General features: G+C 36.8%; 2 protein-coding genes across 2 annotated transcripts in view; one reads left to right on the top strand and one right to left on the bottom strand.

Moving 5' to 3' along the window:
- The first annotated feature begins 237 nt into the window (after positions 1-237).
- On the top strand, positions 238-10,658 carry LOC100181011 (fibroblast growth factor receptor 3-like). The gene is made up of 15 exons (XM_026834815.1): positions 238-512; positions 712-782; positions 1,122-1,243; positions 2,561-2,751; positions 3,128-3,311; positions 3,723-3,854; positions 5,019-5,154; positions 5,805-6,012; positions 6,319-6,508; positions 6,859-7,043; positions 7,634-7,833; positions 8,190-8,294; positions 8,731-8,868; positions 9,691-9,841; positions 10,354-10,658. The coding sequence occupies exons 2-15, from the start codon at positions 745-747 to the stop codon at positions 10,402-10,404; spliced, it is 2,031 nt and encodes a 676-aa protein (XP_026690616.1). The 5' UTR covers positions 238-512; positions 712-744; the 3' UTR covers positions 10,405-10,658.
- Positions 10,659-11,028: 370 nt separating this feature from the next.
- Positions 11,029-14,063, bottom strand: part of LOC100183353 (putative IQ motif and ankyrin repeat domain-containing protein) — a 47,449-nt gene continuing 44,414 nt past the window's right edge. The window contains exons 15-17 of the mRNA XM_002125107.5: positions 13,502-13,605; positions 12,779-12,907; positions 11,029-11,855 (exon numbers count right to left, since the gene is read on the bottom strand). Coding sequence (XP_002125143.2) covers positions 11,675-11,855; positions 12,779-12,907; positions 13,502-13,605 — 414 coding nt within the window. The 3' untranslated portion in view covers positions 11,029-11,674. The remainder of the gene's footprint in view (positions 11,856-12,778; positions 12,908-13,501; positions 13,606-14,063) is intronic.

Here is a 14,063-nt window from a genome sequence, read left to right on the forward strand (position 1 = left end):
TTTAATACCAAATGGGACGAGAAAATAGAATGAAAAAGTGTCCCATCTTCCTCCACCCTGCTATATTAATAGTTGTGCCTGTTTTAATGTTATTTTAGTTAACACTGATCGTGTAAAATGTCACGTGTTTTAGTAAATAAAAGAAGGTTTATTTATCCTCGCATGGCGGGGCAACGACAGTCGTTATAACATGCGGATGTTCTGTTTCATACATCTTGTTACAGCCTACGTGTAACTTAGTGGGTGTTTCCTTCAGCAAGTCTACATTTTGTTGTTGTTATTGTTTACCTTTTTCATCTTATAGAAAGACGGCCGCGTGGGTGAGAAGCGTGAACGACTCTGCGTGCGTTGCGCATCCCCATGCGTCATGCGTCACGCGCAACGTAAGCACTGGTGTCGTGGAGTGCTTATGCAATATTAGTACATGTGCATTGACATTAAACGAACTTACAAGTCGTTGTACTGGGATCAGGCAGTTCGTATTGAACAGGAATTTCATATCCGCGAGTTCGGTAAGTATTTAATATGTAAGATGGGATATGTTTTCATTCTCTTGTATCGTCTCATTTGGTAGTAAACAAAGAATATTTTTAGAAATATATAACCGTATTCTCACGACTATAAAAAACTTCGTTAATTGTTAAAAACACAATCAGAAAATATGGGATATTGTGTGCTAACGGTATCCATCTTATTCAATGTATATTACAGGCTACTCGAAGCCTAACGTTCAAAGTCGAATTCATGAAAAGTTACAAGTTCTCTCTATTACCCTATCACAGGTTAGTAATTAGATTGAAAGAAAGAGAACAATTTTACTCAATTCGTTCATATGTTTTAACGATTAATATATAAATACAAAGCCGGTGGCGCAGTGCTCTGAGCGCTCATGAAAGAAATGTCTTTCTATTCTATATGGGTGAGGTCCTACAGTGAGGCACGCCTAGGACCTGGAATTTAGGCCAGAGTTGGCCCATTACCCCACCATTGTCTTTTAGTATATTTATATAATGATTATTTTTTGCTTTTACGATTTTGTTCCATATTCTTTACAGTCAGAGGAAAACCAAAAAGGTATTAGGTTAAAAAACAGGTAGCTCACTAACGTTATATTTTAACAGAGAATCAGTGGCATTGAGATTTACAGGCCCTACCGATATATCAGCAATCACACAATGTGTTGAACTTGTGCGTCGAGACTTACCAGGATTATCGCAGATACAAGGGGAAGAACTTTGTTGCGGTAAGTTGCATAAGATTGAGGAACAGGTTTTCATGGACAATGTATGTCGATTTTTACAATGGTGACCCATTTCTTGAAAATAAATTGTCAATTATACAAGGCTATATAAAAAACAGTTCAAATTTACCTATAAAGTTACATACGTTTAAACTCGTAAGCTGGCATTAGGTGATTAACACAGAACACCTGTGTTATAATTACTATCTTTAAGATTGCGGTAAATAGGTTTTTTGGCGACAGTGTCTTTTTTACAATGGTGGGCCATTTCTTGAAAATGAAATGTCAAAATTATGAAATTTTATATATAATGTATGAAAAACAGTTCGTATAATCGCCCACAAAGTTACATACGAGGTAGTTTGCACCCACAAAGTTACACACGTGGTAACTTGTAGGCGGGCATTAAGTTAATGAAAAAAAAACACCCGTGTTATAATTACTGTCGTTACCCACCACGTGAGGATAAATAAGTTACACTCGTTCCCAATAAAGGTCATATTTTATAAAATCCCGAATTTCCCCGCCCACAAAACACCTGTTGTAGCAATACTGAGTATTTAATTAAAAAGCTATCTGTCTCACCTGTGTTCCCATAGTATGTCAATTTCAAGTCTGGATTCACTCATATATGAACATGTTGTCAGTTACGGTCACGCTAAATTTGAAGTGAGAGTCTTCCCATTCTACGGTTCCGTGCATTTGTAAAGTTTATTAAAATTTAGACATGTAGCAATACGATAATGTAACATGATATACAACAAGTTAGCTTAAGTGAATGTAAAGATTTAGTCTCGTCTATATATAGTAGGGTAGGGAAAGACCTTTTCGTTTTATTTTCTCGTCCCATTTGGTAGTGAACATTTTGCGCATGTTTTTCAAAAAGGAATTACAAAACTGTATCCTCACAACAACCACAGACCGTTGTTAATTGCGATCAGGATACCTAAATATTTGTGCTAAAGGTGTTCCATCTTCCCCACCCTACTATATCATATCTCATAACTGTTCTAAATTGACAAATTTGCAAAACCGGAGCCGTGAGGAAACGGTTATATAGTTCTGTAAATATTCTTTGTTTACTACCAAATGGGGCGATACAAGAGACTGAAACATGGATCACCTTAACCCCAATCTACTATATACTTATAGCCTATGCTTGTACTGTACTGCTTACTGTAGTACCATGGACTACATAGTATATTGGTATTATAGAATACTGGTAGTATACAGTATACTATACTAGTACTATACTATGCAGTATACCACGGTAAAGTACAGTGTGCCGCTGTAACTAATTCTCGTTTTTGCTGATTACAGGCGCTGGAATCGCGCAGCGCGTTCCCCGTGACGTCACAGCGGGTCGATTCACACCAACAATACTGCATGGTGACGTCATAAACCTGAGTGTCGAAATATCATGGAGACCGCCTGTGACGCAGCAAAATTTATTGGGGATCGAGATATTTGTGTTTCCAGCTAATTCGATGTTGCAGCAACCAAACAAAACGGTATTTAACGTTACAAACAACAGGATACGCCTCGAATCCGCATTACGGATACGCATACAATGGAAATGAGCCGTGTAGTAGCATTTTGAAATGCCAAGTTAGAAGTTAAGTTAAAATTCTTTCGTTTTTTTAAGAAATTGAAATTGCGTTCTGCAAAACGACATTCGTTAAAAAACGCTATGGATAAAACCGACCAAAGTAAAACTTTATTGGTAAATTAAACCATCGTTACCCCAGTTTAATTACATTTACATAGGCATCCAAGGCATGGTTCTATTCTATAAGGGTGAGGTCCTGTGCCACTACTGTAAGACACTGGGAGACCTGGGATATAGACCAGAGTTGGCCTATTACTCTAACTTTTTCATTCCATCAGGATATCGCTGAATTCAACGTCGTAAGAAACGGTTCTTCATGCGACGATAACAGCACATTAACGTATACGGTGAACGTTACCGGCCTTATACTTGAGGAAACATATACGGTTAGAGTTGAACCGCGGTACAGCAGCTCTGTGTGTACAAACCCACAGTGTATTGCAACTATAAGCTTCACACCAGGTAAATACTACTCAATATGAGTGAATGTAACTTGTTTATTATTTCGTAAAGTTATTATTTCAACAACAGTCGTTATAACACTGGTGTTTTGTTTCATACGCCTTGTGCCCGCTTACGAGTTACCAGGTATGTAACTTATTTATCCTTGCTTGCGATTGTCGTTATAACACGGGTGTTCTGTTTTATCCTACTCGTGCCCGCTTACGAGTTTCCACGTGTGAAACTTCGAGGGGTATATCGTTTTTTGTCCTGCAACGGTGGCAACGTAGAGCCTCGAGCCCATATCCTTTGGCCTCTGGTCTAAAAGCCAGCGCTCTGGCCACTACTGCGCCACGTTATAATAAAACGCATGATTTTCCATTAGACACTATTCCGCTTTTATTTTTAAACATATTTTTTTGGAAACTTTAGAAGTCGACGTGTGTTCACCGGAGTGGAACATTTGTGACGTAAATGCTACGTGTTTATCAAGTTCAACCAATCAGAGTGCGACTTGCAATTGTACTTTAGGGTTTGAGGGGAATGGGCTTAATAACGGATCAGGTAAACCCCTACTAAGCCTTTATAACTGTATATGTATTACACATATGAAAAAGTAAGGCGCCGTGCCTTTTGAGTGAGATGCTACAACGTGACACGCCATGGGACCTAGTATTTCGGCCAGAGTTGGCCCATTACCACAAAATTGTATATGCTCATTCTATTCTATATGGGTGAGGTCCTACAGTGAGGCACGCCTAGGACCTGGAATTTAGGCCAGAGTTGGCCCATTACCATTAACTCACAATGCTGAAAATATGCTACAATTACGATTGCGTTCTTGAAATCCAAATTCTAATTGTTTCTAAATCTTTGCAAACTACAATAGCAGCTTCGCAAACTACAAGTTAACATTCATTCTAATAAAATACCTAAACATACCAGGACATTTACGAATATACATACAACGAACATTTAAAGACACAAATGCAAATCTATACTTACAAATGCGAATAATTTAAAGACATACACGGTATATGGCTTATAAACATCGAATTAGAAGTTAGTAGCCAAAAGCACAGTAAGCACATTGTATCCTATATTTGCACACACAACTGCCATACTATAACATAACCACTGAGTCATATACACGGAGTTAGGGGTCAGTAAGACCATAAAGTGAATTTAACCCATTGGTTTTAGCGGTTTCCTGTCTCACAGGAGAAATAGCCGCACTGTCTTGTTTGCATATTGTCATAACATTGAAATGATGTAAAGTACTGCGGGGTAAGATGGGTGGCGTTGGGCAATAATATCCCATATTTCCCGATCGTGTTTATTAAAATGTTAACTAGTACTGTAGGGTAAAAAGGATACGGTTAGCACAAGCACATAATATCCCAAATTTCCTAATCGTGTTTTATCCGTTAACAGCGCTCTTTAAAGTCGTGAAAATACGGATATTTGATCCTGTAAAATTCTTTGTTTATTGTAGCAACGTCCAGCCTTGAACCCGGTAGGTTGGGCTGGGGAAAAACAAGCGCTTTAATCCCCTTTTGCTCCAGCGCAAGACAACGTTACTACTCCGACGTATATTTTTAATGGCGCAATACGAAAAAAATGGGTCAACAAAACCAGCGCTGGCTTAACAAACTTTGGATATTTATACCCCAGTATCACATAATTTAAATTTTAAACAAAAATGAACGCGACTTACACTATATCTAGGTCAGTTGGGAACTGGTTGTTCAGACATCAACTACTGTTCACCAGATAAGTCACCATGCGTGGAAGAAGCAACTTGTGTAGATCTACCAGCCCCTATGTTGGGTGCGACATGTGTATGCCCTTTTACTGGAGATGGGTGAGACCTAAATGAATGAATATAACTTATTTATCCTTGCATGGCGGGGCAACGACAGTCGTTCTAACACAGGTGTTCTGTTTCATTCACCTCGTGCCAGCTTACGAGTTAGCACATGTAACTTATTTATCCTCGCACGGCGGGGCAACGACAGTCGTTCTAACACAGGTGTTCTGTTTCATTCACCTCGTGCCAGCTTACGAGTTAGCACATGTAACTTATTTATCCTCGCATTTGTAAGTAGAACACGGGTGTTCTGTTCCATACACCTCGTGCCTACTTACGAATTACCACGTATGTAACTTTGTTGGTGAATAGTTAACGTTGGACAATTTAGGCAACCCATAAAGGTCCACTTGGTTAGAGCAATTGCCGTTGCGTGTTTTGCCCAATGACCCACAATGGTAGCAGCGTCGAGCCTCGACCCTTTAATCTCTGGGTAGCAAAGGCTAACCACTGTAGCATGGCGATACTATTTACCAAAATATACACAAATTCGCACCAACTGTCAAAAGTGAATTAAATGACTTAATTTCCATGTCTTCTTCTCGTTAACCCAACAACAATTTTTTTAATAGAAAATCTACAAACATTTGTATCTAGCTTATTAAGGTCGATTAATTACATTCGTTTTCTTCTCAATAAAATAGCTTATTAAATGGATCCGGTTGTACCCCAATCTCAACCTTAATTCTCGGAGTAACAATCCCTGCTGTTACGCTACTCCTTCTCCTTGTGATCCTCATCGCTTGGAGGATCAGAGTCCGCAACATCCGGAAGAGAGAGCTCACCTGGAGCGAGTTTGTGGCGAATAAGAGCAGGATGATGGATTTTATCGCTGCGAAAAAAATCCAAGAGGTGATTGTCTATTACCAATTTTCTGTTCTATTGTTTAAGGGACCTACAGTTTACAGTTTTCCATGACCTACTGTTTAACCTAAGTTGGGCCCATTACCAAAATATGCAACTTTGTTGGTGTTTGGTTTGTGAAATTGTGTTATAGGGGTTATTAAAACAAACGCCCACAAAGTTGTCTGGATGTTGGGGTAATGACTAAACTTTGTAAATATATCCTAGCTGTCCTAAAAAGGAGAAGGACCTCAACCATATAGATTAAAGATTAGCATGTTGGTTACTTAATATTTAATCAGGTTTTATTTTCAGCTTGGAGAAAATCAGCCAGTATTTGGAGAAAAATGGGAATTATCAGAAAATGATATTGTGTTTGGGGAAGTACTGGGCAGAGGAAATTATGGTGTCGTTCATAAGGGTTGCTATAATGGACAAGATAGCATTGATAATGGAGAAGGGAAAGCCACAGAAGGGGTGCCAGTTGCTATCAAGACAATGAAAGGTAGAAGTTTATATTTAAAACTGTTTTGTATATGTCTTGTGTAACTTATTTATTTTTGTGTAGAGGGACATCAACAGTCGTTATAACACGGGTGTTCTGTTTCATACACCTCGTGCCAGCTTGCATATTACCACGTATGTAACTTATTCATCCTAGCATGGTGAGGCAATGACAGTCGTTATAACACGGGTGTTCTGCTTCATTCAACTCATGCTTGCTTACAAGTTGCCACGTATGTAACTTATTTATCTTCGCATGGCGGGCAACATTAGTTGTTATATACACGGGTGTTCTGTTTCATACCCCTCATGCTTGCTTACAAGTTAACCTAATTGTTTCTTTCAACACAGATGGAGTATATTCAAAGAACAAACTGGTTGAATTTCTGAGTGAGATCCACTTCATGTTAAACATAGGCAGCCACCCTAATGTATTGAGTGTTATTGGGTGCTGCACTGTTAAGCAACCTATCATGCTGGTGACTGAGTTACTCAAGTATGGGGATCTATTGGCATTTCTACACGAAGCTAGAGAGGTGGGTATTTATGTATGTAAGGTGTTGCTGTATTTATCCTCGTGTGGCGAAGCATTGACAGTGGTTACAACATGGGTGTTCTGTTTCATACACTTCATGCCCGCTTACGAGTTACCACGTATGCAACTTATTTATCCTCGCATGGCTAGGCAAACAACAGTCTTTACAACATAGGTGTTCTGTTTCATATACCTTATGTCTGCTTACAAGAGTATATTTTGAAAGGGACAGGGCTTTTATCAAAGTTATATACATATATGAGTGTCTATGTGGTATTATATTCACAGTGTACTCATGGTTTATGAGTAAGCACTTGCAAGCACATATTATTAAATGTATTTTTATTATTAGGTACTTTAAATAATGGTAAAATGTCTTAACATGTAAAATGGACTGTCTTTCTATTTTATGTGAGTGAAGTCCTACACTGAGGCACGCCATCATTGTATATGCTCATTCTATTCTATATGGGTGAGGTCCTGCATTGTGGCAAGCCATGGGACCTGGGATTTAGGCCAGAGTTGGCCCATTTCTCTTTAAAAAAGATTGTTTTATTAAATACATCACTAACGTATGTCACTTATACCCAGCCAAACAAAAGGAATATCGACCCCGTTTATCACATCACTGAAAAAAGTCTATGGAACATAGCACACCAAGTAGCATTGGGGTTGGAGTATTTAACAAAGACAAGGATAATACATGGAGATGTGGCAGCTAGAAATATACTTGTGGGGGAAAACTTGGTTTGCAAAATCGCCGACTTTGGTCTCGCTAATGATGTTTACAGGTGAGTTGTAGTGTTTGTGTTAAGTATCTTTTGCATGCTGTTTAGTTGTTGCGTATTCTATTCTTGTTGATTGTTCTATTTTATATGAGTAGGGTCCTACAGTGGGACCTAAATTTAGGCCAGAGTTGGTCCATTAACTGGATACCCAGAGTGCTGCTCACCGTCAAGGTAACATATGATAACAGGTGTCTTCTTATACACCTGACACACATGGTGTATTCATACACCTCATGCTTACTGTCGAGTTATAACATGGGTGTCTTCTTATACACCAGACACACATGGTGTGTTCATACACCTCATGCTTACTGCCAAACAAGAGCAAAGTGTAAACCTTACCGTTATCCTTGTTCCAGATACGGGGTAATAAAAGGCAGAGCAGAGAAATGCGTTCCATTAAAATGGGTGAGTCCTGAAAGGATGCAATCAGGTGAAGTTCCTATAACAAGCAGGAGTGATGTGTAAGTGTTTAACATGTCTTATACAAAGGTGATATAGTAGGGTGGGGAAGGCGGGACTTTAGCACATAATATCTAAATATCCTGGTCGAGTTTTGAACAATTAACAACGGTCTATGGAAGTTGTTGGGATACGGTTTTATAATTCGTTGAATGTTCTTTGTTTACTACTAAATGGGACATGAAAATAGAATGAAAAGGTGTCCCATCTCCCCTATTAAAATTGGAGAAAAATAAGAGTTTTCCTATTAATTACTTATTTTAATATTAATATACTAATCTAACTCTAACATATTGAATATATGGGAATTAACAGTATAACGACAGGTGTCGTTGTCAGAAATACATAAAAGCCATGTCAGAAATACATAAATAGATATGTAAATAACATTTTGTTACTTGCCTTCTCTCATTTGCCTTTTTCCACTTTCTCTCACAGTTGGTCATTTGGAATCCTGTTGTATGAGATGACAACTTTGGGTGGTTCCCCTTACCCAGGAATAGATCAAGATACTTTGCTCATGAAAATTAAAGCAGGATATAGGATGGAAAAACCTGCATCATGTAGTACTGAGATGTAAGTCTATATATGCAACATGATGTGTGTTTATTCTTATTTCTGTAATACATAAAACAAATTAAAAGAAATTACGACCAAACCGACAGTCGTTAAATATGACAAGAATTAGAGAATTATATGTAAAAAGTTTTGCTTATTAGTTTAAGTATACCTAAAAACTATTCTTTAAAAGGTTGTTGTCAGCATTTAACTTTTGAAAATACAAAATTTAAAAATACAAAAAATGAAAGTATTTGAAACCCAGCCAAAAAGAAAGTTTTTATATTACTTCCTTTAGTTATACTTGAGTGACATTGTGATTGAGATTTCCCTTAAATTGGTTAATGTTGACAAATTCAAACCACAATTTGGAGTCCATAGGGCTGAATGTCTGGTATGGGAAATGGAGCTTGACTGATGACATTTACTGCCACTCAAGCTCAAAAGGGGAGTTATCATAATAAGTTTAAGTAGTTGGTCATGTTGTGGGGTTGGGCTTGGCTGGAGGAACGTAAGAAACTGCTTTGATTTGTGTTGTATGCAAATTAGGGATTTGTGGGTAGGACCCATGGAATGCCTCACTGTAGGACCTCACCCATATAAAATGTGCATAAATATTGGGGTAATGGACCAACTGTGGCCTAAATCCAAGGTCCCATGGTATGTCTCACTGTAGGACCTCATCAATTTTGAATTAAATGTGCATATACAATGTTTGGGTAATGGGCCAACTCTTGCTTAAATCTCAGGCCCAATGGTGTGCCTCACTTCAGGACCAATATAAAATATAATAGAATTATCAATTAAACACAATATATTAAACACCATGTATTTAAACAGGTATGCTTTGATGAAAAAATGCTGGAAACTTGACCCTTGGAAGAGACCTACCTTTACTCAAGTTGTCAAGGAGCTCAATGCTGCCATCTTAAGGATGAAAGTTGTAGATAATAATGACATAGTGGTGGAGCTAGATAACAGCATATATGAGGTAAACTAGAAATGGTAAATTTGAGTGACATTTTTCTTATTGGAAATCCCATGAATTGTTGCATGGTTAGTTAAACAGTGTCACATTCAACACTTAGTGAATAGTGTTGTCTTTGAATAAATGAATGTAACTGAACTATCCTTGCGTGCGACGGGGCAAAGACAGTCGTTATGACAAGGGTTTTCTGTTTTATACACCTCGTGCCCAATTATGAGTTACCAGTTACCACATAGTATAATTGCATACTCACATATTAGAACATCCCTATTATTGGATTGTGCATACAAAAAATTGGGAGCAAGCTTCTGCCTGCGTACAGTTTCAATGTAATTCAACATGTTTATGTATTCACTGTGCCAGTGCAACCATAGCACAAATTAATCTATATATATATACATATATATATATATATATGTATATATATATATATATATATATATATATAATTTTATCTTAGATACAACCCCCTGAACTATGAAAACAAACTAATATTTCTTTTACTTCCAACACAGAATATTGATTTCGAAAATGGCGAAACTTTTGACATTGAAAAAACTGTTTGACTGCTAAAACTACCGAAAATACATTTTGTGCAAGCCATGAAAGTTCCAGTTTAAAGAGTAGGATGCTATACTATATGCTGATCATTTACTATTGCTTTAGCATTGTTTCACACAGACTATGTGTTACATTTAACCATTTTCTCCAATATATTTTTATATAGTTATATATTCTTAAATTTCATTGATTTTTGTACAATTTTTTTAAATTGCGCTTTTTTGCACCTTGTAAAATACAGTATTCATGGTTTCTTGTACTACTGTATGTTCACTATAGCAGTAACATCAAGATATATCAGTTTAGTTTACACACCAGCGCTGCTAGCTATAACCTGTATAGTAAGGAGGGGGAAGATGGGACACCTTCTTATTCAACTTTCTCGACCCAGTTGGTAATAAACAAAAAACCTACAAAGACTTGTAAAACTATATCCTCACAACTCCCAATAAACCGCTGTTAGTTCTTTAAAACCGATCAGGATATTCGGAAATTATGTGCTAAACATGTCCCATCTTCCCCCACCCTACTATATAATCCCTATTACTATATAAACATTAACAGGCTAACATTACCTACGCATAAACAAAGCTGTGTACTTAAACATAATAAAAACTATATAAAGCCACTTTAAGTAAAGAGTATTTTAGTTCAATTGGATAAAAACAATTACAGCTTGTAAGGTAAATATCATTTCACAGTGTGTAAAATTTAAGGTTAAATATGTAGTCTAAATTTGCCACAGAAACTAGTTTTTCATAAAAAAAACACCAAAACTCAGATGACAGGCGAACCTTAAAATTTTCTTACAAAATAACAGATTTGGGGTAATTAGAAAAAAACCTATGCAATGTTAACTTAATCTTATTAAAGCCCAATTAGCTTACATTGTCTTACAGCATAACACTTAATCACATATAAGTAGTCTTAAAATGCAGGTATAAACAATTGTGGAGAATTAGTAAAACTTTATGCTAAGTTAAATACCCAAAGCTTACAGTATTTTACAGCATAAAACATAACCTATTAATTTATATATCGTGTCTTACAAAATACCCAATTTTGGGCAATCAAGGAAATCTATGTTAAGATAACCCAAACTAAGCATGGGAATTATGGTATAAAGTGTTTTACAGCATAGAAAGTAATCAGTTTATCTAGAAGTACTTTAAAATACAAGTATAACCAACTATGGGCTATTAGTAAAACCTTATGCTGGGTAAAATACCCAAATCTTTTGTCTTTCAGCATAACACATTATTACTTTGGCCTAATCTATAGCACTCCAGTTGGTTCTGGCAGTACAATACGAATAGGGTAAGTAATATCAGTAAGGTTTTCTGGTGGGAACTTATTTTTGGTGACAATAATAAGAACAAAGCTCTCAACTCTGTGGTGATGGAAGTTTGACTTTTGGTATTCGCTTGGATCGGTTGTTTTCACCAATGAGATGTAACTGTGGAGTTGTGAATGTATGTAGATTATTTTCTTAAGTGTGACACCGTCATAACACGGGTGTTCTGTTTCATACACCTTGTACCTGCTAACTAGTTAACATGTATGTAACTGTAAAGTTGTGAATGAATGTAACTTATTTATCCTTGTGTGGCAGGGCAAGGGCAGTCATATAACACGAGTGTTCTGTTTCATACACCTCTAGCCTGCTAACTAGTTACCACGCATATAACTTTGTGGGTAACTGAATAAATGATGGTAACTTATTTGTTTAATGTGTGGCAGGCAAAGCCAGTTGTGATGACACGGGTGTTCTGTTTCATACACTTCGTGCCTGCTTCAAGTTACAAAGTACGTAGATGACTTGATATACACACAAGTGCCGAACCTAGTTAACCTTAAACAGTTCTACAAAAGATAATTTTACACTAGCTTGAACATAGACATAATGAAATTGCCACTACTTTTGTCTACATTCAACAACAAAAGCTTTTATAATACAACTGATTTACAACAACACAAAAACATTGCAAACTGTTCCTATGACACAAGTAAGCTACAACTAATTGTACAACATAGTAAATGCAATGTGTTTTGGGGGGAAAATATCCTACTATCTACAGAACATGCAAATATAATTAACTCACGCAGAAGGCAGACCAACCAAAAGTAAGTCAACAACAAAATTCAACAAAAAAACAAAAATTAACTACAAAATCTGTTTTAACACAATTATTTCTACAAAACTCAGTAAAAAATTGGCTACAACTTATTCTCCAACACAGTAATTAGACCAATTTTTTACCACAAACATTCAACTATCTATAACAGACCATGCACCAACATTAAGCCAATCTAACCAAGACAGTAGCAACCATAAACAAACCAAAGCAACAAAGAAGTCATCAATTAAAACCATCTTACTTTGATTCTTCCAATATTTCTTTGTTCATTATTTGATCTATAAGCCCATCCCTTATCTGGTTCACCATGTCACATACTGTTTCATACATGTCCACTTCTAACATGTCAATGACAAGGGGTTTGCCATATCTGCAATTAATGAGAATATGTTACACCTTAATACATAGAAGTAGAAGTTAATATGCCATGTATCAAATGTTACTACTTATGTAACAATCCTGAGTTCAATAGCCAAGTATTTTATTGAATACATTTACCATGGCTTACTGTCTTTTTCGCTATTATTATACTACTCAAACTTTCTTTACCAGGACTGGAGAGACAAATGTAAAGTCCCCTATTGCTTATCTAGATAAGTCAAGTCCTTTATCAAGTTGTACCAAAGGCTTGTGTTTATATACTACAAAATATAAACCATGGCTAACAGGTGTTCTGTTTCATACAACTCGTGACTTCTTATAAGTTCCAATAATAGCAGCATTGAGCTTTGAACCTAGAATCTTTAGACTAGGGGGAGGCAGGCCAAGCCACTACCCTTAACAAAACAACATGTTCTCACCTCTTTAGCTATTAAAAGTGCAATTTTTGTTAAATGTCATGCCCAAGGTTACACACAATAACATTAATTAGAAACATCCAGCCTCGAACCTGTAACTCTGGGCTAGAGACAGGTGCGGTAACCTGCCACAGTGCCTCACTAATGCTAACAAAACAAGTTCTCACCTCAAAGCACCAAGCAGCCCCAGTCTTAATGTCTCAGGTTTCATATTCTCAGGGTTAAGCGCACATATGTAGTTTGTATCTCGGTATCGAAGAAATACTGCTGCCTGTTGAATAGTTTTATATTATTATCCTTTCTTATTACAGTACAGTGATAGGCAGCAGTTTCGGAGTTGCATTTTACTCCTAATGCCCTGTATAGGTAACTAAATTTATGCATGGCAGGAAACGACAGTCGTTATAAAACAGGTGTTATGTTTCATACACCTCGTGCCCAAGTTAACACATATGTAACTTTGTAGATGATCACTTAGTTAGATTTTTCATTTGTTTTGCACTATATATTTTTCTGCATGGCTGACAATTTGGAGAACTTATTAGTAGCCACTGGGTTAGAGCAATTGCCGGTAATTATAACAGTGAGCATGAGGTATATCAATACACCATGTTTGTCTGGTGTATAAGAAGACACCCATGTTATAACTTGACAGTGAGCATGAGGTGTATGAATACACCATGTGTGTCTGGTGTATAAGAAGACACCCATGTTATAACTCAACAGTGA

This window comes from Ciona intestinalis, chromosome 6 (genome assembly GCF_000224145.3).
Source record: "Ciona intestinalis chromosome 6, KH, whole genome shotgun sequence".
Lineage (NCBI taxonomy): Eukaryota > Metazoa > Chordata > Ascidiacea > Phlebobranchia > Cionidae > Ciona > Ciona intestinalis.

Excerpts from the sequence above, each read along its gene's own strand:
- LOC100181011 (XM_026834815.1), top strand. The coding sequence starts at position 745 with ATGAAAAGTTACAAGTTCTCTCTATTACCCTATCACAG. Across the intron at positions 783-1,121 it reads TCTCTATTACCCTATCACAG|AGAATCAGTGGCATTGAGAT; the intron begins GTTAGTAATTAG and ends ATATTTTAACAG. Across the intron at positions 9,842-10,353 it reads TAGATAACAGCATATATGAG|AATATTGATTTCGAAAATGG; the intron begins GTAAACTAGAAA and ends CTTCCAACACAG.